This window comes from Tachysurus vachellii, chromosome 3, assembly GCF_030014155.1.
Source record: "Tachysurus vachellii isolate PV-2020 chromosome 3, HZAU_Pvac_v1, whole genome shotgun sequence".
Classification (NCBI taxonomy): Eukaryota; Metazoa; Chordata; class Actinopteri; order Siluriformes; family Bagridae; genus Tachysurus; species Tachysurus vachellii.
In genome coordinates this window covers 9,860,923-9,887,645 of record NC_083462.1, presented here as the reverse complement: position 1 = coordinate 9,887,645, position 26,723 = coordinate 9,860,923, and the positions used below count along the sequence as shown (strand labels likewise).

The 26,723-nt window shown below is 35.6% G+C and overlaps 1 protein-coding gene across 3 annotated transcripts in view; it reads left to right on the top strand.

The window, feature by feature from the left end:
- adgrb2 (adhesion G protein-coupled receptor B2) overlaps positions 1-26,723 on the top strand; it is a 384,210-nt gene that overhangs the window by 320,489 nt on the left and 36,998 nt on the right. For 2 of the 3 annotated variants that reach the window (XM_060865676.1, XM_060865673.1), the window contains exons 21-27: positions 229-295; positions 2,972-3,057; positions 7,827-7,925; positions 11,630-11,801; positions 18,445-18,537; positions 25,532-25,571; positions 25,781-25,795. In XM_060865676.1, coding sequence (XP_060721659.1) covers positions 229-295; positions 2,972-3,057; positions 7,827-7,925; positions 11,630-11,801; positions 18,445-18,537; positions 25,532-25,571; positions 25,781-25,795 — 572 coding nt within the window. The remainder of the gene's footprint in view (positions 1-228; positions 296-2,971; positions 3,058-7,826; positions 7,926-11,629; positions 11,802-18,444; positions 18,538-25,531; positions 25,572-25,780; positions 25,796-26,723) is intronic. The other variant, XM_060865674.1, reaches the window with a different exon arrangement.

Below are 26,723 nucleotides of genomic sequence, written 5' to 3'. Positions count from 1 at the left end.
TATTGGGTATATGGTAGCGGACTTGCTGCAGTGGCTGAGCTGCATTATTGCAGACAGACAGACAGACAGACAGACAGACAGACAGACAGACAGACAGACAGACAGACAGACAGACAGACAGACAGACAGACAGATAGATAGATAGATAGATAGATAGATAGATAGATAGATAGATGGTATAATTATAGTCATGGTATCTTTGACATGATTTTTTTTCTCCCTCTGTAGCTGCTGGTTGTCGCTGGAAGGAGGGCTTCTCTATGCGTTTGTTGGTCCTGCAGCCGTCATTGTTTTGGTATGTGTCACATTCCAGACTTCTAATTTCATTCCCTTACACAGCCATTTTTCTATCGTTGACATCCTACAGTATAAACAGCACCAAGTACCTGGGGAAAACACTACTAATGAAATTAGTGTTGTGCAGATTTTTTCATTAGTGTACCATGTTTTGAATGCTGTGTTGTGTGTGTGTGTGTGTGTGTGTGTGTGTGTTTGCATTTACATTATCTATGGTTTGGCCTCAGGTGTGTTTAGAGTAAGTTTTGAGCAAGCCGTCTCCGTTATATTTCATGGTCAGATGTGATTTGCGTTGTTTGTCTGTTTCTTCATGGTCAGATGTGATTTGCATTGTTTGTCTGTTTCTTCATGGTCAGATGTGATTTGCGTTGTTTGTCCGTGTCTCGCTGGTGTTACGATTCAAACAAACTGCAGGAAATGAGATTTAGGCATCTGGAGATGTTGCCGCCTTCATCCTCAGGGAGGCAAAATCTAATTAATGGAAAAATAATTAGTCTAGCTTTCAGCATAGAGCAGAACAGTGTGATTGTCTCTCAGCAAGTACTTTAACATGATCAGAATATGAAAGTCATGGGACTTGAGGAACCTGCTGTTGTTTGGGTCACTTGTAATGCCCATGATGTAGTGGCACACTCAGATTCAGAGCAGCACTTCATCGGTTCTCTAAATTCAAGCGCAAATCATCTATGTTCATGTCGGAGGTGCTGTGAGGCTGTCGTGCTGATATACAGCTTGCCTGAGATGCCAAACAAACACATGGAGAATTTGAGGGTAAAAAATATACTTTTAATATGCTAATCAAAGTTGTATCAACAGATCTGACAGAAACCTGCAGTGCTTCTCGACTAAATGTTTAGGTGTTTAAATAAATCTAAAGCTATTTTTTCCCCCACTTAAACTCCTAACTTGATAGCTGTCATAGCAATAAGAAAGGATAAATAAATGCCCATTGGCTGTTTACTTATTCTAGCTTTTTTTTAAAGATTTTCTTGGAGCATGTTCTTAAATGCATTGTTTTATATCGAATGTGTAATCCCTAACAGAGATGTCTTTAATGATGGCTTCTTCAGCTGTCCTATAATAGTGGTAAAAATAAATGTTCAAATGTGGATCAAAATCATGTAGCGAGTAATAATGATTTTTTTTTTTTTAAGGAATTCAAGAGTGCATTCTAAGACTAGACTAATTTAATCTTAGGGTACAATGGTACAATGTAGTTCAGGAACCAGTTCACTCTCAGAGTATGCAGCAGCACTCTTTTATACCGGAATCAACTCTATCTTAGATCATCCAACATTATTCTGTTCTATGGGCACTAAGTCACACTTTAAGATCAGAACCATGTCAGTCTTTGTGAGTCTAATAGTACGCTGAAATACTGGAGCTAGGGGGACTTTCCTCCAGTATAACAGAATAGTGTTGGGCTCTAATATACTGATCTGGTTCGAGACTTACAGAGTACTGATAGAGTAGCTCCAGTATTTTCATTCATTCATTCATTCATCTTCTACCGCTTATCTGAACTACCTCGGGTCATGGGGAGCCTGTGCCTATCTCAGGCGTCATCGGGCATCAAGGCAGGATACACCCTGGATGGAGTGCCAACCCATCACAGGGCACACACACACTCTCATTCACTCACGCACTCACACACTACGGACAATTTTCCAGAGATGCCAATCAACCTACCATGCATGTCTTTGGACCGGGGGAGGAAACCGGAGTACCCGGAGGAAACCCCCGAGGCACGGGGAGAACATGCAAACTCCACACACACAAGGTGGAGGCAGGAATCGAACCCCCAACCTTGGAGGTGTGAGGCGAACGTGCTAACCACTAAGCCACCGTGCCCTTTGACTTATTTTCCATAAATTCACTTAAAATGGGTTTCTGGAAGCGGTCGAGGGTGAAGCTTTGTTGGCTTGAGATTTGAACTCTTGATCTTTTGAGTAGTATTCTACAGTTTTTACCACTTAGACATCTCAGCTCTAAGTTATTGAGTTTGCTTAGCCTGGTCTACTACATTTGTTGATCACCGAAACCCTTATATGTTTTGTAATTTTGTCTTTGACTGTGTTGCTGCTCTTTATATTTGCCTCCTTGGCAATAAGCTAGCATTGCATCTAAACCAGTTTTCATTCATAACAAGAAGAATAGTCTTACCAAAGTTGTTCTTATGTTGTTTTACCCAACACTGGGGCAATAGAGTTTTTGTTCTGGTTATTTACAACCTGTGCAAGTACTTTACTAAAAAATATTTTTCCTTTGTTCAGTTAGCATCTCTAAATGGATGGATTATACAAATTTCCAGCTGATTTGAGCTATTCTTATGGCACGAATTTCAGAATTTATTTTATCCAGGTCATGATCTGGTCATGGCCAGTCTCAGGAACTCCCTTTCATTCCATTTGTACAGTACATGAATTTAAACCAAGGGAATATTTTGAATAGCTGATCTACTAAGTGTGTTTTTAAAAGGTGAAAGGAGAACCAAGAGAATCTAAATAAAACCAGAATGTGCAAAACCCCATACGGTCAGTAACCTGGGCTCATGATAAGTTGGTAGACACCCGAAAGAAACAGACCGTAATCTTGTAGTTTCATTAGATAAAGATTGTATGTTTATTATATCATATATTATATGCTTCTCATATGATGCACGTCTCTTCCACAGGTGAACATGCTTATTGGGATCGTTGTCTTCAACAAGCTGATGTCGAGAGACGGCATCTCAGATAAATCTAAAAAGCAAAGAGCTGGGTGAGTGAAGACACGAGAGATCTTCTCTTGGTGCTGGATGTTTATTCATCACTGAGTCCATGTTCATTTCTTAATGGGCTGGAGCTATACAGTTGTTTGTATAACCTGAAAAAACAATGGCTATACACATTACATGAGACATATGCAGTCCAGGGGGTCATAATAAAAGTTTTTTTTTTTTTTTTTTATTGAAGGTGAGTAATAACAGCTTCATAAATGGAGCTGTATTGATCTGCAGTCTTGTTTACCTCCGATGCTCCTCTCATTAACTCTCTCTCTGTCTCTGTCCCACACACATACACACAAACTAAGGGGCTTTTAAAGTTGTACAAAGTTTCTCTTGGTCATATTAGAAGTACACACAGCTTTTTTATTAAACAAGCAAAAAGGGCAATCAGATCAAACTCAACATTTTCTATTACTTCTGTGGAAAATAACATGGAAACCATGATCTGCCTTCTCTACTGAAACTCGCTATATAAACACAGACGAGCACACTCGAGATTATAGCCCCGCAAAATGCAAATAGATTTAGCATAGCTTGTGAATGGAAAACAACTGAAGTGGCACTCATAAGACCAGTGGATAACTCGTCCATTTGGCTACGCAGTAACACAATGAAATTGCTCTGTAGTTTTCTATACACGAGTGGGCAGGGAACGATCGGCATTACTTATTGAATGAGAAGCTATTCAGAGATGGGACTTAATCTAATGACGGGATATTTCTAATCCCTGCTCCAGACAGCAATCCGTGCGGCAATTTCCTCCCAAATTGATTTCTTTTAATTTATTTATTTCCTTTTTGTACTTTTTTTTATATGCAAGTAGGCCTGATACGTGTTAGAAGGTACAATGGCTAACAGGGAGTTATCTCAGTCAGACAGTTTTTTTAGGACTCACACACACATATCTCTATATCTTGTACCATCATTACTCAGGAATTATGAACAATCTTCCTGAGAAATGGGAAGAAATGCCTTGATCAGGGTTGGAGTGGATCTGAAGCTTATTTGGGAAATAGAAGGGATTTCAGTCCAGCACAGGTGGGCAGACATTATCGTAGGATATAGACATTACAATGTGTATTCGGTGTATTCAGAGCTACTGACTTACTGTCAGAATCTAAACATATTCAGTGATTATTCAGATATGTATCTTTAACGTTAAATGTGTCTAACATCTAAAGTACATGGTAAAGTCAGTTTTTCCAAATTCTGCACATTACCAGCGTTTAGTTCACACCTCTGAGGATGCTAGAATTTGCTGACATAGAAATGTCTGAGAAGGTTTATTCAGTAGAGTAAAGACCACACATAAGAGCAGTGTGCCAGTTTGCAATGCCTATATATATAATGTATGGAAAACTTTTTTTCTGGACGCCCTGTATTTCTAGATAGTATTTTCTCTTAAAGACAAGAAAATAAAATGTAATAAAATAAGATAGTATAGGAGGAAAAAAATGTAATTGTAATAACTGACCTTGAGTGAGAGTAAGGCACTAAACAACTAACTAACTAATTAACTAACTAACTAACTAACTAACTAATACATAAATAACTTTTTTGTTATTAACTATCCTTTAATATTTGTTAATGTAGGCATTTTCTAAAAAAAATTTTACTGTAAAAAAAAATCAATTATTAAACAATTTAACAAAAATATCAAATTATTAAATGAAAAAAGCAAATGGTTATTATCGTATTAGAGTTTCTGGGTCTGTATTAAAATTTTCAGTTCATGACGTTAACTGAAAAGGTCAGATTTTTGTTAGTCTCCTTTGATGCCTGTGTTCAGATGACACACTGATGGATCTAACATAGAGGATTTCTGGGGTTCATGCCAGCTTGAGTGCTTGCTGATATAAAAAAAAAATAAATAAATGTATTATATTGCAAAATAGCAGCATTTTGACTGGTGGGAATGACTCCGTGTGGAAAGCCTTGAGACTGATTGGATTGCTGTGGATAGAGCCACTTGGAGACTGTAGAACCGATTCAAACTGCTGTTGCAGCAGTCGGTTTTGCACTCTGGTCTCCGTCACCGAACATGTGAAGAATTCGGCTAGAAGGAATTAGTGTTATATCGATAAAGAGCACAGAAATTACGCTGACCAATAGGTTGCTCAGGAGTTCTTGGTTGCATAAAACTGCTTGACTTATAAAGAGCTGTAGAAAGAATATGATTTATAATCACACCCTCTGGTGTCACTCAAATCAGCATGTATTTCCTTTTGAGTCTGGTTAAGTCTCAAGTCTTAAGTCTTGCCACCGTTGACACATTAGGGTTAAATTGAAATTAAATTTGAACATTTATTCTATTCTTTATTCTACTGTATATTTTTATATTTATGTAAAGCTGCTTTGAGACATCCACTGTTAAAAGTGAGATACAAATAAAATCAAAGTGAATAGTGGTCTCAGACTTTTGGACCTCACTCAACTCCAGTGCTTGGGACACATCGCCTTGCGAAGATTCAGGTTTTCTCCGCTCTCAACACATCTGATACGATACAGCTTATGATGGGATTCTCAATTCCTTTTCATGATGGTGAGCCGTGTTGGGAGAAGATGAAGCATGAAAGATGAAGATGAAGAAGCATGTGTAGGTCAGTGTATCCCTAGGGCTGGAGTTGAGGTTTACTGGTCTAAGCTGCAGTTCTAAATGAAAGTAAAAATAAAAACCTTCATTAAAATAGAATAGTTTGTTATTGAGGATTAAATTAAATTTAATTTCACTTTCTTCTGTAAGTAAAACTCATCTTTAACACAATATAAAAATGTATTTGAACTTTCCGCAATGTTTGTTTAGTAATTGAACATTTGCTAATCTATAAAAAAAAACTTTTCTTAGGTACTTGGTTATAAATCATTTATTACCAAAGATTTTTCTCAAAATGCAAGTGTTAGCGTCAAAATTATCGTCACGCTAAAGCAAGAAGCATACTGCCTCTGTCAGGAAGTTTATAACTGAACTAAAATGATCAACAGAGCTCCATATTTGGGTTTTTTCGTATCTACCTTTCTCTAGTTTATCTTTTCTCTATATCTGGATCTAAAAGCTAAAACACTTCAAATTGACAAATATAAGGAATCCAAGATCCTCTCTCAAACTTTTTAAATATCAATACTGTGGTGCAAAAAAATCTGTTTAAACACAGATACAAGATTAAAATAAACTGTAGACCATTTGGAATATAATATGGTCAAGTTTCTAATGTTACTTGTTGGATAATTTTATTATCTAATATTTTTCCTCATTCTATGGAGTGCCAATACTTTTGGAATTGACCGTATTCATATATTTACGTCACAAGTCAGTGTCAAGGCTTCGCTGAAAAACACATTTATTTTGTGTCTTATACACATCGCTGTGTGTGTGTGTGTGTGTGTGTGTGTGTGTATGATGTAAAGTTATTTCAATGATTTTGACCCCGTGTGGCCTGTGAGTACTTGTGGTGCTCTGAAAACACTCTCCAAATTAATGAAGCATCACAACTTTGCCCTTTATATCCTGTGCACGATGTGCTGCGACCATCGGTCTCACGCGCACACAAACACACACACACACATGCATACACATACCTGTACACACTCCATACCCACCCACTTAGGCAGTAAAGTTTTTCTGAAAAACTGTAACCATAGAGAGAAAAGTAACAGAGCTTTCTAACTTTCGTTCATTCAGCAAGGCCGTTTTTCCCTGTGGAGTTTTTGACTTTGCATATGGCTGACGCAGGGCTTCTAGTTAGCGTTAACATTTCCGCAGTGTTAAAGGCCAGAATTTGAATTTGACTCCACCAACACGTTTATAAATAATGAAGAACGCAGCGTGCTTCTCTTAGATCACATCAGTCCCTCTTCTCATTTAGGTCATCGGAAGACTGCAAAGTCCGAACATTTGTGAAACTCAGGGAGAGTCTGAAGGGTTCATTAAACACTCAAATCCATGACTAATGACCTGAGAGATAGCCGGATCTGGATGGCCTCATATGCTTTCTTTACTAACACACACACACACACACACACACACACACTCGTGTGTAGATAGAGGGAATATTTCAGAACTCTCAGGTCATTAGTCATGAGTTCAAGCGTGTAGACGTCTGTTTTATTACAGCTTACACAAAAACTTCTGCCCAAAAAACAAAGTTGGTTCTTCCAGCTTGCTCATGCGCCATGTGTTATTAATGAGCTGTAGTCATGCTCCTTTTTTCTGTGCATGCACTCATTTCAGTCTTCAACCACTTCTCTGTTAATGACTGAATACACTGAATATACACATTTACACATGCAGTGGCTTTTTATTACCATCACATCTGATAAACAATCTGATAAATCATATACTTCCTGTGTTGTTGCTATTGCTCATTGCCAGTACTACACGTTATTCATTAATTCCATTGTTCTTCTTTTTTCTTTTTTTCCTTTTTTTTTTATCTTCCAATGTCTCATTCCCTCTTCTTCCCTCTTCGTCCTTGTCTTGTATGTTTATAATCATTTGCTAATTATTGCAAATGTGCCTTATCCTCCTTATGATCCTTCAATGTGTGTGTGTGTGTGTGTGTGTGTGTGTGTGTGTGTGTGTTCAAACTTTATACAAACCTGTGATTGGTTATGCTTGGCTTGGATGAACGTTCTTTTCCATTATGTGTGTGTCTGTGTGTACTGTATGTCTCCTCGTCTACTACCTCCCTGTTTGTGGTGTATGTGGATTGTGTGTGTGTGTGTGTGTGTGTGTGTGTGTGTGTGTGTATACTGGGTCCTGAAGTCCATCGCTGGAGGCACGTAGCAGACTGCTCCTCCAGTGCTCCAAGTGTGGGGTGATCTCCAGCACCGCTCTGTCCAGCTCCACCGCCAGCAGCGCCATGTTAGTCCCATTTCACTCTGCTTCTCTTTCTCCTTCTTCCTCTTTTGCTATAATTTCACAATCTTCTTCTTCACTTGTTCACTCATCTTTTCTTTCTTTCTTTCTTTCTTTCTTTCTTTCTTTCTTTCTTTCTTTCTTTCTTTCTTCATCCATGATTGGTTCCTCTTCAGCTACAGCTCATAGAAAATGTTTACCTTTCTAACTTTTTCTGAGTTTAAGTGAAAATAAGGAATAAAACATGACCAGATGTGCTGAGGGAGGAAAAATAATGAAAATAATCACTTTTGCCTGACGCAAAGTGAAATTTTACTGTATCCTCCTCAGAGTTGATTACTTTCCTATAACAGCTTATCCTTTTTTTTTACATCCTTTGTGAGTTTTATTCCTCTTATACAATAGCAATTTGCCTTTCCAGAATTTTGCTCCTTACAGAAAACATCCTCCATACAACTCCCTGTTTAAATTGTTGCTATAGAAACAAGGCTGAGAAAATAAACCTCCATCATCTGACCAATAAGAATGAAGAATTCAAGAGGGTGTTGGAATGAGTACAAATTAAATTTGGATTTACAAGGCAAATTATGTCATTTATATTCCACTGAATATAAGAATAATAAACAAATAAATAAATAAATCAAATTGAATCTCTCTCTGAATCTATTGAAAATCAAACCTAAAAGTACAGGATGACTTAATTAGAAATTAAAAATATAACTTGATTCTAGAAATATAGAAAAATAATCTCAACGACCGCAAGAACTCAAACATACATTATTTTATGCCTTAAAATTTTACAGCTATATCTAATAAATTGGGGCAAAAAGGATACTGTAAATATGCTGAAGTATTAATACATTATCTAACCAGACTACACTTTATATTAAAGGACTACAATTAATTGGAGTATCCCAAGTTATTGGAATTGAAAGTACAGCTTAAAAGAGACTTTAATATGTAAAATTCAGACTATAAATAAAATAGTTACCTTTCTGAACTTGAACTGTGCTGAACAGGATTATTATTTTCTTTTTATTTAAATGAAAAAACAATTAAAATACATTTATTTAAAAAAATAAACACAAATAAATAAAGTAAATAAATAAAATAAAAACAAAAAATAAAAATGTAATATGTAAATATAAAATGTAAAATACTACAAAATATCTGTAGTATTAATCAAAAAATTCATTAACTTATTACAACTTGTACAGTCAGGATTAAAACAATAAACTGTTAGATTATTAATTTTAAGTAAAAGAGTATAACAAAAATCCATTTCAAGCTTTTACAATAAAACATTTTCATATGTCGCTTTTTCTCTCTTTTTTGCTTCCTTTCTGCTTCCTTTTTTTATCTTTTTCTTATATTCATGCCTATTCCTCTTTTTGTCACTTGCTCACTCTCTCTCTTGTTTCTACCAGTGAAAGTAAGATACTGTAACTCTTCAAAGAGATGCTCTTTTGCCCTACACACAGACACACACATGCACACACATGCACACACACACACACACACACACACACACATGCACACAAGGCATGAGATGTTTGTTCTTTGAAGAGGTAAAGAACCAGAGAGTGGGTCCAAGGTCACCTCTTGTTCTTTATAAGAAAATTGGACTAATCTGTGGCTTTTTGCCAATTTAGTCATGTTATTGAAATAATAATAGAATTACTGAAATCTCTCTCTCTCTCTCTCTCTCTCTCTCTCTCTCTCTCTCTCTCTCTCTCTCTCTCTCTGTCTCTCACCATTTATTTGAAGGTCTGTTTTTCTTTTGAATGCAAATTCTGTTCATGTGTGTGATGTGGTTTTCTTGTGTGGCTACAATCTGATGACTTTAGCGTACATTTCCATATTGCGGTCTACCTTTTCTCTCTCTCTCTCTCTCTCTCTCTCTCTCTCTCTCTCTCTCTCTCTCTCTCTCTCTCTCTCCCCCTCTGCCTTTCTGACTTTCTCACCATCATTGGTAATGAACTAAAAGTGGGTTGTCTGTCCCCTGTCAGTGAAGCCCATTTACACTCAGGATTTGGACTCAGTGCAGCGAGAACACACTAAATTGGTGTCAGACACCATGGCTAAGCAGCATGAAGCCAGCACCAGCCGCAACTATATCTGACTCGAGTTGGGAAGGGTTTTTACTGACAGCTAGCATGTCCTCTGACCGCAGCAAAGTGAGATAGGAACCACCTGCCTATGCATATTTAAACTAACACACACCAGTGAAGGGGCCAATGCTAGAACAGCATCCAATAGTCCTGTAGGCAAATATATATATATATATATATATATATATATATATATATATATATATATGTATATATATATATATATATATATATATATATATATATATATATATATATATAGTAGTAGCAGGAGTAATAGTTATTGTAGTAATAGTATTAATAGTAACAGTAGTGGTAGCTCAGTGGTTAAGTCATTGGTCAACTGATCAGAAGCTCGTGATTTTGAATCCCAGTGCCACCAAAGTGCCACTCCTCGGCCCCCGAGCAAGGCCCGTAACCCTCAATTGCTCAGCTGTAATAATAGGATAAATGTAAATCTCTTTGGATAAGGACGTCTGCCATAATGCTATGCAAATGAAGTAGTAGTGGTGGTGATGGTAATAGTAGGGAAGGGGCAGCTCAGTGGTTAAAGTGTTTATCCTACTGATTGGAAGGTTGTGAGTTCAAGCTGCCACTGCTGGCCCTTGAGCAAGGCCCTTATTCCTCAGTTGCTCAGTTCTATAAAAAAAATGAAATGAATGTAAGTGGTTCTGGATGATGATAGTATTGGTAGTGATTGTAATGGTATTTAATGGTACTGACCACGTTAAAGCTTCAGTCTTATTTCACAGCTACGTCACACTTTTATTTAATGTTACACTTAATGTTGTGGAGCTTGCATAAAAAAGTTAGTTTCTGCTATCACTTATGTTATGCATTCTATAAACAGTTGTTCTCTCACCAGCTTCTTTTTTTACTCTTTGTGGAAGTAAAAAAATCGTCCTGTTACAAAGAAACCAGAAAACTCATCCAAAATTTTTGTTGCGCCCTGCAACTAGTTCACCTTCTATTCATATCTGTATGTTTATCCATGTATTACACACGACCTGATCGTTCTGGAGAACATATTCCTTCTTCCTACTCTATGGAAACGATAACAGATTTAAAAGAGCACGTGTGATGTAAGCATGTGATCAGAACTGCAGCCGACATTACTGTCACTACTGCCGTCAGTGCTGCTGTTAGAGAACAACACTGATATGAATCAGCACTCAATGACGAATCAGGTTCAAGAACTGAGCTGTGCTATAGCAGAAATATAGCACGTCATGTTATTTTTAATGTTTGTATTAATAGAGATGATATAGACTGAAAAGAATATATATAATTTTGAAATTTATTAATGGCAAAATGTGTTAATGGCAAAAAATAAAGAAATTAGACAGTTATTGTTTGTAGCTTTAATGTTTATCCAGTGGAAATATATCAATGAATGTGTATGTATGCAGATTTATATATATATTTTTTTTTTTTCGTATTTATAATTTTAAAAATACCCATTAACAAATAAATGTTTGTAAGTATACTGTATGTATAAAGCTAATATATCTATATGTTTAATGAGTAGAATGTGTAAATGAGTCTGAGAATGATTTAGTCATGCTGTGTGTGTGTGTGTGTGTGTGTGTGTGTGTACAGGACGTCATTGTGGAGCTCGTGCGTTGTTCTGCCATTGCTGGCTCTCACGTGGATGTCAGCAGTGTTAGCCATCACGGATCGGCGCTCCACGCTCTTCCAGGTGCTCTTCGCAGTCTTTGACTCGGTCCAAGGCTTCGTCATCATCACTGTTCACTGTGCCATGAGGAGAGAGGTGAGAGAGTTCTTTACTATAACTCATGAACCACTGATGCATTGTGCTTGCAGTGTCTATGAGGGGCTTCTGTCATTTTACAGGTCATTTTTGAAGAAGTGTGCCCAGAATTATAAACTGAGGGAAATGTAATGATGAGTGAAGTACTTGTATCATATTATATGGATATTTTTATATGCTTTATGTACACTGTATGAATAATAATAATAATAACAATAATAATAATAATAATAATAATAATAATAATAATAATAATAATAATAATAATAACAATAATTATTGTTATTATTATTATTATTATTATTATTATTATTATTATTATAAATATTATTATTATTAGTATTATAATTATTATTATTATTATTATTATTTTTTGTTATTGTTATTATCACATTTAGAATAGAAAATTGTGTCATAATAATAGCAATAAACAGAAGTTCAGTTCAGTAATAACAATAAAATGACAAAAATACAACAATACAAAAACAACAATATTAATAATAATAATTTTATTGTAATCAAAATACGATATTTTTGTATTAGCAATATTTTTTGCACTATATATTATAACAAAAATAATAATAATGTCAACTTTTTTGCTTGTAAAATGCTCTGAGAGAGTCTGTTTCACTTTAAAGTGCTCGTCATTAAAGAGTTTAAAAAAGTTGAAGAAGTCCTGATCAAAAGAACCACATCTTTCTGTAGAAAGAACTCAAAATTGGACCAAATACTTAACAAATTCTCTGTGCAAACTGACATTTAACAGTCTGGAACATCGAACTTTGATTAATACACACACTAAATTTAGTCTTACAGATTCCTGTTAGTTAGACTGGAAATGTGTCATTTTTTATGTATTCTTTTGTTACAGTGAACTTATATCCTCGGTGCTCCGTACATGACAGAATATCAATAATTTCCAAGATAATTGGACAGTTATGAAAATCAATTATTGATCATGTTTCTCACGCTTCAATATTTTATGACTCCGTAGGCTCTTAGAAATCTGTTCTGAATTTCTTTTCTCCATAAAGAATTAGAATTTATAATAATACTATAATAATCACACACTAACACATTTAATAATAAATAAATAAATAAATAAAGAACAGTGTGCTGTTCAGATTGACAGATGAAATAAAACTGTAAGGAAATGAACAGATTTTATTTGGATGGGCTTCCAACTAATATTTTGAAGCAAAATGATGTAGAAAATATACAAGAACTAAGATAGTCATTGACATGGCGGTGTGATGTTTAAATACTGGAAGTTTCTTTTAGAAAAATCATGGTCAAAGTAATTGGAGTTGAAGCCAAAAAATACAATGAATTCATGCAAATCTAAAATCAGTGGCAAGAACAAGGTCAGTGTGCAGAGCAGGTTCAAAATACCAAGACCCAGAATCTAACAAAGTTCATTGTCTGAAATTCATGCTTCAGGAGTTAGAGATTGCAAGCAGACTTTAAGGCTTTGTACAGACGTTTGTACAAGTCAGTTGCTGCCTTTGAATATCCTATAACACGATTGTACAGCTGATGAAAAGCAGTATGAATGTCTTAATTCTCAATAATTATAAAGCTGTAGCTGAGAAATACCTGGATGACTTTCTGCTGTGTTAGTGAACACTGTGTTATCCCATAATGCATTGGGACTGCCGTGGAAGAGCTGGCTCCTTCTTGATTGTTATGAAAATCTGAACTCACATCGTTCCCTTTTTTAGGATTAAGATCCTCCCCTGGATTACAGCCTATAGCACATGAACTTTAAATGCTGCCTTCTGCAATTTTTGATTCTGAACAGCTCTTCCATGCCAGTCCCACTGCATTATGGGATAGCACAGTGTGCACTGGACAAGCAGAAGGTCATCCGGGTATTTCACAACTATAGCTTTATAACTACTGAGAATTGAGACATTTCAACAAAATGTACAGTCGTGTTAGAGGATATCCATAAGATTGGACACCCATACTGCAATCGCTGTTCCCTTGTGGTTTCACTCTAATAGTTTAACAACACCCAAGTAAACTTTTAACTGGTTAAAGGTTTAAACAAAGGAAAAAAAACTGCAGTTTTCAGAAAATATATATATTTTTTTGTGGTTGTTTTGGCATCATTTGTCACATGAAGTACTGAAGGTCCGGATTGTGTTCATACTAAATCCATATACTGATCAGTGTGTACTGTATCAAGGCTGAAAAAAATATAGACGCAGGCCATTTTCTTTACATATCTTATAACCAGGAAGAGAGCTGGGTAGGTAAATTCAGGAAAGGGTGCCCTCTAGCAGCCTGGAGTGAAATGGGCAACACACACTTTTTAATAAATCCTTACATACAATTTTCAGTCATTTCACAATTGTTCAACAAATGTTAGAGACAGGAGTGGGCATGTATACAGGGTTTAACAGTAACTGCCAGGCTCTTGAGGGTCAAAAACGTTTCTACGTATAATAATGAATGAGAAAGTGAGCATTTTCCAGTGTGTAGGTTAATATCAAGGCAATGAAAACCTCTGCACTGCTGACAGTCTTTCCAGATCCTTAAGTCGATTGTCTTGTCTGCTGTTTTAATTAGAAGTAAAAAGAAGGCTGTTGTGATATATTTCTCAGTGACAACTCTCAACTGTAATAACAAAGTGTCATTTATTAATGAACAACATGTCACACAAACATCTTATTCTCTCTCTCTCTCTCTCTCTCTCTCTCTCTCTCTCTCTCTCTCTCTCTCTCTCTCTCTATCAGCATCCACTATACAAGTCACAAATAAATAATAATAAATAAATATGAAATCAAACACAGGCATTAATATAAACCGTTTGTTATAATAAATATAATAAACATGTATAATATATAAATAATCTGTCCTACAATCAGATTTCAGAATTCAGCCATGCTGTGGTATTAGTTTGTATTTTTTTTCCCTCACACAGACATTGTACAATTTTCAATAGAAACACAACCAAAATAAAAACTAAATTGCTGTTTTAATATTACTATATACTATAACATAGAATATCCTATTATGACATGAAATCGCTACTGAAAACACAACAATTTAGCTCCGCATGGATATTTCCATGCATTTTAGTCATTAAAGTGGACTACATAAAATTCAAGCAGCATTTACATATCAAGAATCTAATTACAGTCAAAAAAGCTAGAGGTAATACCTATATGCATTTGTAACCTAATTTCTTGTGTTATTTTTGGCTTCGCTTTCAGAAAACTGAAGTAGTAAAACTGGATGTAATGGAGGATTAGTCAGAAATCATAACCTGCACCATATTGTTGCTCAAAATCACAATAGTGGGATTACGAGGATCAGAACATTGTGACTGAGGCAGGAAGTGCATGCTAAATTTCCCTGCATGGCAACGGCACCAAGGCTTCAATCGAATTCCTTAGCACGTTTTAAAGTTGGTTTCACTTGTCTAGCATATCATAAAATTATCATTTGGGTGCAGAAGTGCTAAATGACTAAGATATATATATATATATATATATATATATATATATATATATATATATATATATATATATATATATATATACATATATTTGAAATCAATACCCAAAGCCGGGGTATTAGCGTAAGATAAATCCGGAATTAATTTTGCTAAGTACATGAAAATCCTTCACAAGCGTTCGATGTAATCCTTAATAGCTTTTTTGCATAACAACAGAACAGAGAGGAACCTAGCAAGTGTGTCATGATCACGCACAGCCCTCCAAGTTTGATGTGTAAATTATACCCAGTTAGGTGGTGTAGGCATCCCAGGAGCAGGAGAAGTGAGAGACAGCAAGGATGTGCTAGGGCATCACAAGTAGTCCGTATATGCTAGGATCCTAGCATGCATCATTTGGAAACTAACGTATCACGTTGGATTGTATTGTTGATGCAACCAACACATTAGATATTCTCCATGATGCTTATGGATACAAGTTTCTAGTGGTGAGAATGTGTATATAGGGGGAAAAGAAGTCTTCAACTAGTATGAAAGAAAGTGAGCAATTTTCCAGAGAAGGATGGGCAAAAGAAATCAGAAGTCCTTCCGGGAATTTGTGATTCTGCGATGGCAAGTAATCAAGTAAACTCTGGAATATTCAGAGCAGCTTGCAGTTCTTCAAAATTAGATCACGTCATCATATCACATATTCAGCCAAAACCCTCTTCCAGACATGTTCATCGAACATGAATGCAGCTATCATAGAAAGTAATTAGATACGTGTAGAGAGTTAAAGAGAAAACGAAACAAAAAAAAAAAACTTGGCAAGTTGCATTGAAAATAGCAGTTGCAGAAAAAACAAACATTCCTGGCATCATCATTTTGCCAACATTTGCCCACACACTCAGAGAGCATGGGCAGTTTTAATGCCGTGTCTCCCGGCCACTGATAGCTACAGGATTGCTGGGATTCAAAATCAATATGAAGATGGAACAAATGCTTTTTGTCAGTAGGGTGTCTAAATTCACATTCTGAACTGTTAGTGCATGTAACATTCATACTGCTCTACGTATACACATTTTATCTCTTTCTTACTATTTCTATTCAGTACTTGTGCCCACAGATGTGCCCACAATCTCCTGGGATAGACTCCAGGTTCTCTGTGACGCAATAGGATAAGCGGTTTAGAGAGTGGATGCATGGATGGAACTTATTTCATTTATATGCACAGTCTAGAAAAAGCGGCCGCATTTTCATTCCACTCCATGTTGTTTATTGTATATAACATAACATTTGTATTTGACAAATGTGACACATCTCGTGTCGTGAATTCCATGATTTCAGATTTACTTTAATCTGTGTATGTACTGTATATGATATTTAATACAATTCAGAAATGTACTGCACTACAACTTGAAAAAGAAAAATCATAAGAATATTATGATATTCATATTTACGTATGAGGTGATGTTGGGTCATGGTATACTGTAACATCTGCTTGTCTCTCTGCCCCAGTTTTCATCATGAATGTTTCATGTGCATGTCTGAAGGTGAAATACTGACTGTAACATTATTTTCTACAGTATGTGTGATACGTATAGGCGTTTTTAAACAAACTTATATGTTCACGATGCAGATTTCTGTAGCATCGATGCATAGTATTTCTTCATAATAACTCATTTAACTGTGATAAAGCAGACTGTCATAAACATCAGAGAAAGAATGTGCACTCAGACTGTAATAACTAGATCATAAAATGGATCCAGACCATCTGTTGAAGGCCATTCTAGGGATACCAAGCAGGAAAAAAATATGAAGCGTGAAAGGATAGTATTGTTATAAATAAGAGAAACATAACACTAGAAAGCAAGACAGAACAGAAATAGACACATTCATTATTTTAGCAACGTTTTTATTCTTTTCATTATTTCATCATTATTTGTACCACCTAGAGATAGATAAAGCCACTCCAGCATGGTCCTAGTAATGTATATTTTGTATTTTTATGGAAGAAACTGTGATGCAAATGAATATTGACCTATATTTAATGTTAGAAAGCATCAGGAGAAATGGGCTATTTCAAGTTCGCTGTCATTAATGGTGTCATTAGTGCTCTTATTATTTAAAGGATGTGTAAGCATTGACTATGCAGTGGGTTTGGCACTCAGGGGTATAAACTCATATCAAAGTTTCATTAGGAATCTCATCAGGCTGCCCTGCCTTGATTGCTCCCCTAACCAGATTAAAGTGATAGATTCTGCTTTGTGAGTCAGGTCTGTCTCCGTCTCCAGAATACTTATTATCGTTATTAGTTCTGTGTTAGCAATAAACAGGGCCTTGGAAGGGATTGTTTATGCTTCCTTCCACACATTTCCTTCTGAGATGTTCCGGATATATCAGAGCGTTCGATCTCGATGTCCCGGCGGGCCGATAAACGGGACGGATAGTAAAATGAATATGCAGTTTAATAAACAATGGATGATTAAAACCTTTCAATCAGGAGTAATTAGCAGATTTAGTAGCATAGAAGAAAGTGTACATTCAGCAAGGGGCACTTATATCTACATATCAATGCAGGTTTTTTTTTTTTTTCTCTCTTTTTTCAGACTTTTAACCTTATCCTTCTGTTCTTAGTATTCATATCTAGCTAAACAGAAGAAATACTGTTTAATTACATTGTCATGTTTCTGCCTGGAGTTTTTTATTTATTTCTTTTTGTTTTTTTTTCTAAGACAAGCTGAAAAGAGATACCTTTTCCCATTATGGTGATGAAAATCTCTATTCTGTTTGATACTGAAAGGAAAGGAGAGCCATTATCACTGGACATTCCTTTTTGAAGTATTCATACATATTCATCAGTTGAATTCCTCCAGGCCAGAACTTTTTTTTTCTTTTATCAGTGTTGGTTTTTTTGTAGTGTGTCCATGTGGTGCGGCATATTGCTGGAAGATAGAAGAGTGGTTTTGTAAAATAGCATGATCATTTCATGAGAACCAAGAACAGGAACATGAGGCTATATATAGAGGAAAGTCGTAATGAAAGTGGAAATTTGAAAAAAAAAAGAAAATATATTCTTTAATTTCAGATGAAACTCTCGACCTGCTGTGCTACTATTACAGATTATATTATAGGGTTAGATTAAAATTTCTCTCCCTCTCTCTCGTTCTCTCTCTCTCTCTCTCTCTCTCTCTCTCTCAGGTACAGGATGCTGTGCGCTGTAGGATGGGAGGATGTAAGGACGACAGTGAAAACTCACCAGATTCCTGCAAAAACGGCCAGGTGCAGATCATGGTGAATAGCATCTCATTTCACGTCATCCTCTTCATACACTTCACTTGACTTGAAAAGTTTCCAAGCATTAAAGAACTTTTTATTTATTTATTTATTTTCATATTTTTAAAAAGTCTATAAAATATTCAATACAATTTCAACGCTTATTTTACATTTCCATAAGCAAAGTCGGTGGTGTGATTATTTCATTTCTTCATCCTTTTATTTTTCCTCGTATTATTTGCTTTTCAATAGACCAGATGAGTAGGTATAATGAGGATGCTAAATGTTCCTTTTAAATGGCTCTAGTTAAGGTGAGTGCTCCTTGTTCTTCGCCTTCTCCCCCTTTATTCCTTCTCTGACAAACACAACCACAGGCATAGGAATAGCCACAGGCATAATCACTATCTATTTCCATGCCCTCACTACCCATTGCCCAAAGCTAGGACTGAAATCCAATCAGAAATTCAGATATTATATCTCTTAACCCCTTTTGAACTGAAGGATACTTTCTTTTTCTATACATCCAGTTTTCCTTTTTAACATTTAATTAAACAGTATTTAGAACAAACACAGATATAAATGTGATGTAGTTATTAATGAAGAGTGTAGACCGTGTAGCTGTATATGATCTGTGTACTGTAGCTATGCGGGACCTGGTGTTGTCATCTAATGTTTGTATCCAATCTGCCTGAAGGTTCAATGTGTTTTCTGAGATGCTTTTTTGCTCCTTGGTTGTAAAAGAGTGATTATTTTTAATATTTACCATAAACTTCCTGTCAGCTCAAATCTCTCTGGACATTTAACTCTGTTAGACCAACATGCATGATATAAACAGAAAAATAGTCAAGAAACTCACGATTCCCTTCATTCACTGATGCTCCTGACCATTTTCTGACTGATTTTGTGCAATGTTTTGCACAGTGCTGCCCGATGGCGGATTGATATCGTGAGTGTAAACAACACATCGACATCAACTTTATGTGATAATTCCCTGAGTCAGCAGGGTTACCTAATAAAGTGTCCAACAAGTAAACCATATCAAATATCTCCTGGTTTCAACTCCTAAAGCCCCATGAGCTTTGCTTGCACAGTTGATGAAGGTCATGTTGTTATTATTATTAATACCTTTAATAAGAGTTAGGAGGGATGACGAGTCTCGCTCTGAGGCCAGTGCGAATCTACAGAGAGAGGAGTGTACTCTGATAAAATCAGCATTAACTCACTCCGTGTTCGACTGATACACGGTGATGTAAATGAAGGCTCATGTAAGTTTGTGAAAGAATGATCATAAAGTCGTGAGCTGCAAATGTTCTAAATTTGTGTAGTAACAGTAACAACAATAATACAACCACTACTATTACTTCTAATAAATCAGATTATGCATAACAACACCAATAATAAACTCAGGCTTACATAAAATAAAGTACAAGCTTCATGCGAAACAAAAATACCATTACAACATAGCTCATGTCAGAAACTAGCTTAATTACATCAGTATAAAAATCTGTCATGTTGCTATCATAAAGAGGGTGACACTGTAAAGGTCTCGGTTTAAGCAGGACCATATCAAGATCTCTTTTCTACTTTTTCCTTTTCTTTCTTTCTTTCTTTCTTTCTTTCTTTCTTTCTTTCTTTCTTTCTTTCTTTCTTTCTTTCTAATAAATAGGTCTGTTTTGTATCTTTATTCCAGCATTCGGCTTTCCACAAGCATATATTTGATTAAAACAAAAAGAGAGAAATTAATTAAGTACTCGAGTGAAATCACAAACTGTGGCTTAAAACCGAAGCCCTGCTGTTGCAAGACTTAGGACTTATACCTTCTACTTAAATAGTCTACTCTATAGTGGAATAATTAAATTAAATACAGATCAAAATATGGCAGACATGTTGGTGTGATGGACATCCCAAAGCAATTTAATCCTTAATGTGTGTAAAACAAGTAAGTTTATGTTATCACTTACATTATAGTAGCTATAAACGGTCACTCCATCACCAAACTCTTGCAACCTCTAACTTTATGTTAAAAAATAAAAATGCTGTACTTAAAGGCAAAATCCTCAGTCCAGAAAACGTATTGACAAACACTGGAGCTTCTTTACTTAAATGTTAAATATATGCGTCCTCCTTAAAAACATCATAATTTTAATCTTTATACAACCTCTTTGTTAAACATCATCACATTTTATCCATTTATTATTAGCTGTAATTTATGCGGAGCATCCACCATCCGCTGTGAACGAGCTGTCGCTATAGAAACAATAACGTATTAGAACGAGCACATACAGTACTAACAAACATCAGCATCAGAAAAACTGAAGAAACAAACAAAAAGAGAGAAATGTCTGCTCATTTATATGGTGAAGCTTTCTGGCTTCTCAGTAACACAACATGCACATTAATACAACATGAGCCTAACACTTATGCCCCAGCCAGAACTGCCGTCGAGCTGCTGTTAAAGAAACGTCATCAGAGCTTTCTGACCAAACGGATTGAAGAATTCAGCAGCACTGCGGTATAAATTACTTTAATGTAGCCACGCAACACATGTAAGCAGAACATGAAGCAGGAAGCAGAATACGAATGATGGATAAAGGTAATTTGAATCCATATGAGGTGGCAGTTTAAATGCACTTCTGGCTATGTCAGACTGTTTATACCTGAACTGTGCTGGAGCAATTAGTGAAAATATCGAAAAAGTCATAAATCTGTTTCCATTTGTGTTTTCAGTTTTCCAGAAGTGCCACGTTGGTTCTTTTTTTTTCTCTCTCTCTTTCTATTCCATTGCGCTTCGATTTTTAATTTTTCACCAAAAAATACATCAGCCTTTTTAGTTTGCACCCTGACACTTTAAGGCAGTGCATCCTCTGATTCGTAGTCAGCGTTCTAGACGAAACATATTAAACTATAAACAGAAAAATAGCTTATTTATTTGAGATAAATCTCAGCTTGCTGTAATCTGGATCACACATTTAGCTTAATAAATTTGAATCAATCTGTTTTGGAAATAAAAGCCTAAGAATTAAAGTGCATCTAAAATGTCTTTATAAAGTATTAATGTGATGTAATAATAATTGCATTCAATAATCAGAGTTGTTTAGTGAGACAGATTACATGTTGTAGATTCTACAAATTTTTTGAAGTTCAGTTAAAGTTCACTGTTTTATGTCTTTCTCTGGTGGGACTTCAAACCCAGGCTTCAGACAGTGCAGTGAAGCATTTTTGCCGTTCTTAGCATTGCACCCTTATGACCTGAGCTCATAAGCTCTTCCAGCTTATAGGTCACATCCTTCATCCTACCTTTTAACCATTTTAACCTGGACGAGGTGGGTTGTGTATGTGATGTTTGAGCTCAGCTCGGCTCAGCTCAGCTACTGTATATCCACAGTTTTCCAAAGCAGTTTATTTCTTTATTTGTAAAATTGAAGAAATATAGATATTATGAAATATTTAAAAAATTTGGTTATGCATGTCGATCAAAATGTCTGCTACTTTAAAGAACCTTTTTAGCACAGTAATGTTAATCTAATTATACATAAGATGTTGCTTAAAATTTTTCAGCAGAATTTAAGACAGGAGTTCTGGATAATTCACATCACAGGTTGAGCTCAATGTGCTTGTTCAAGCCCTTTGTCCGTTATGAGTTATACAAGTGTTTGTTTTTTTTGTGTATCATGTGTTTTGATATTTTATATTTTTTAATCAATTCATGACGTCGCTGGAAACTTTATTGAGAATTACGAATTGCTATATTATTTCAACAATATTAGAGTTGATCAATTTTTAAAGTTTACTGTTTATTACAAAATGGAAAAAGAATGTATAAATTCTACAGCTTATGACCAAATTATACTTAACATGTTATATGTGTGTGTGTGTGTGTGTGTGTGTGTGTGTGTGTGTGTGTGTGTGTGTGTGTGAGTCTACAGGGGTGTGTGAGCGTGTGTGTGTGTGTGTGTGTGTGTGTGCATGTGTGTGTGCATGTGTGTGTATTTAAGAGTGTAATCAATGGCATAGTGTGAACAGATTAGATGGCTAATTAGATAAGTATCTTGCAGTCAGCAGGTTTTACTTCTAGTTCATTGAGTGTCAGGTTAAACAAGTGTCGATTGGTTTCTGTGAACTCAAGTGCATTTTACCGTAACACACACACACACACACACACACACACACACACACACACACACACACACAAATCACTTTTACAGTCATTGTGAAAATAACTGTGTGCATATTACTGCACCATGATGGTGTTTTCCTGCAGTTTATTGGCTTGGAAAATATTTCATAATTTTTCATCTCATTTTTTGGTCAATACACTCTCTTTTTCTGATGTTTTTATTCATGTATTAGCATAAAAACAATTGTGGGCTTTAATAGTCAGAATGGGTTAGAAATGTTCCTGCTTTAAAATCACTACCGATTTGTTCCCATTCAGCAGGCATAATTAAGAGTTTGATCATCTGATTGCATTTTACCTGTTTAAAATTTAAAATGTGCACTAATCAATCTCTTTCTTTAGCGTTCAGGAGCTATATTGGAATACTGAAATGATCCCGACTGCTAAAGATTTTTTTTTTTTTTGGTGTTGGAGGTATTGCAGTAGATTGTGAAGGTGTTGCGATAGACTTTTTCTCATGAAAGATTATGATAGTTGAACCAAAACTTTTCATTTAAATATGCTCTCTCACCCAAGTGCCAACTGTCTTTGTGCTCTCAATCCACCTCTCACACTATGCAGAAATAGCTCACTTCTGCTCAGTATACAGCTTTCACAACCCTCTCCATACAGTCAATGTACACAGCTTCTCTATACAGTACAGTATGCACACATATTTGTCAGATTTCTACACAATTTCTGATTCTGCTACAGTATTGCTTTATTTCTTATAAGGAAAAAAACAGTCAAATCGATCGAAAAGATGACATCGTGCTTTAGTGAGTTGTAGGCATACGTTCTTCCAGACTGCATTAGCAACATGTCATGTAATGTGAGAAGAAGATGGATGCAGATGCCTTAAAAACGCTTTAATTAAGGAATAATCATTTAAAACACAAGAAGGAGGTAACAGAACAAGATCGAGAACCAGAGTAGCAAAACAGTACAAAAGTCTCTGTAGAGTCATGCGGCAAAACTCAGAACAAACACAGAAACACAAATTTTTAAATACACAAACTAACTAACAAACTCAAAACTGGTACAAAAAAGAACGACAAAAAAGATCAACAAACATGAGGAAAACAATAAATTGCAATGAAGGGCAGAAGACGGGACATGAACCAAAATGACAACACACATGTCTATGAAAACATAACATGTTGGTGCAAGGGGAAGAGCCCAGACATAACAATAACATGAAAACTAATAAAATGTACAAATAACTGTGTAAAAACTGTGGCAGTCTTTAAATAGTGTATAAATGTTTTGCTAACCAAACTGAATGAAAATTTTTTCAAAGGTTGGGTAACTCTGTATTTATTTTCTTCATATACACGTGTATGTGTGTGTGTTTGTGGTGGTGGTGGTGGTGGGTTTTGGTTTGATAAAATCCCATCACCTACAAATTACGAAGCATGTTAGACTCATACAAGACTTATAAGGCAACAAAGTTTATACAACAAACGTATAATGAACTCGGATGATGAGCTAATTTATGAGTTGCTCAGGAGCTCCTACAGTAGTTACATAATACCAAGTTGACTGTATATGACTGTAGAAAGGGCATTAATAATAACCACACTCTCTAGTATTTACGTATAATTTATATTCACATTCCCTGCTGTCACCCAAATGAGGATAAGATTCCCTTTTGAATCTGGTTCCTCTCACGGTAGTTTTCCCTCACCACAGTCACCTCAGACTTGCCAGCAGGGATAAATATGTAAGCATTTTTTATGTTTTGTAAAGCTACTTTGTTCATTGTTAAAAGCACTATAAAAATAAATCTGAATTAAATTGAATGTTGTGCTCTGAATATTCATATCTGAATTTGAGTTTAAAGTAAACATGGCTTAAGCTGGGAGCATTTATTTTTAATTGAATCGAGTGTGAAAAATGATTGTAGCTTTAAATCAAGCTACTATCTCACTATCTGACTTCTAAAAAAATAAAATAAAAAAATCTGAGTGTATACGTATAAAACTATTATCTTAATGACTATGAAAATATTCCAGAATTTCTTTCAAATTCATTACTGATTTGTTACTATTCATAAGGCCACAAAAGCAGCCTCACGCAGCTCTTACCTCCCGTACGTTTAAGGTTATTGTGCAAATGTGTTGAAAATAGTTCCTATTTAGGCAGGCAATAAGGTAATACGGCAATATTATTCATCTGTCAGCAAGATTTCATGGAATGAAAATGGATAGACACGATTTCCATACTATCTGTTAATACCTGCCATACATACAGCACATTCAATGTAATAAATCATTCAGAATCCATTACCTCGCTAAAGCAGCCGCAATCGAAACTCTAATGACCGAGTTACAAATGAGGAGAGCTACAGAGTGTCATCACCAAAGAGCGGAAAAATTGCCTGACAGATTTGCATGATGTGACGTGTCTCGGTACTTATGTGCCAGAGTAAGAGTTGAATCAGTAGGACGCTATAGCGGTAGAAGTATAAATAGTTCTTCCATCATCTCCATTATATTAATGCTGTAAATAAAACTAAAAAGAAAAAAGAAGAGACGACAACAACAAATGAAAGCCGTATTTACAATCCGTGTGAAGTATTTTTCAGCATGTGTACTGTATATGTTAATATTTGTAACTCTTTATATGTATGTTGTCTCTTTACACGCATGAGGATTTATAGTCAAAGTGGGCTTTTATAGCCTTTTATTTTAAGTTGATTACAGGAAATATGATTGCATTTGCTTGCTCTTCATTCCTGAATAATAATTATTAGCTGAATAAAATTTTAGTTCCAGCAGTGATTGGTACTCATGATTTTATACTTTATTATACAGATATTTATTAATTTTCTCTCTTTTTCTCTCTCCCACACAGACTGATTTTGAGAAAGATGTAGACCTGGCATGTCAAACAGGTACACGGTTCTGTCTTTCAGCTCTTTCCTTTTCACTTCTTCTGTCTGAACCTATCTCTATTACTTGTACTTTTCAGTTTTGCTGTCAGTCTGTTGGTTTGTCTGTTTGTTTGTTTGTTATTATTTAAAGGATGAACATATAGACAATAGAGATTTATGTAGTGCATGAATAGTAACATTGATTAACATTGTCTTCCCATCGTTTGCAGAGAGGGGACATCCATGTAAGTTTAATTGATGCGTTTCTTCTTGATTGTGTGTTTTTCTTTGTTTTGTTTTTTTATTTTATTTCAATGACAATTGATTTTATTTTTGCATTATATTGCATCAGAATTGCAGCACGATAGTGAATTTATGCCTTCATTCCCATATGCATACCATGCACATCAGCAGCCAAAAAATCCTGAAAAATATGAATTTTAAAATTGCCTGTGTATCAAGCAGTTTTTTGAAGATCAAATGACAATCATAGGTGAAAAGTTGAAAATAGATCTTAACTAAACTGAAATACATCTCAGATATTAATGACCAGGTTATTTTTTTGCATTTGACTTTAAGCAGTGATCATAATTTTCTAGTGATGTCTGTTATTAAGATAATAATATGTTGAATCCTTTTCCTCCAGGAGGATTATTGAATTTTTTTCTGTGCATGCAAATCTGTGAAACTTCACCAACACCAACGCTGTGCCTCACTTCTGTTTCATTCCTCCACACCTGCATGCTACGATTCAACAACATACCATGGGGGAAAAATTGCATCTTTGCTTCTTGCATTACTCTGAGATTTCTGGCTTTCTTTCCAATGTGCTCATTCTTGTTCTCTCTTATCTTTCCTGTTATCATACCATCATTTATTTTTTTCCTCTCTGGGCTCTATCAATCTCACATATCTGCACACACGGGCTAACTTTTTGACCTTTGTTATGCATTTGTACAATCTGTCTATTGTACACTTTCTCTCTATCTGTCACCGTCCATCTTTTCTCATTTTCTCCCATTCTTCCATCTCTCTACTTTTTGCTGTTCACCTGTTTGCTCTGAGGTCTCTTGCCGTCTATCTTGTCTTGTGCACTCGACTGCTTCTGCTTCTGTCTCTTCCTTCTCTTCCTGCCTTTGTGTGCACTCTCTCTTTCTTGTCCTCCCTCCTGCT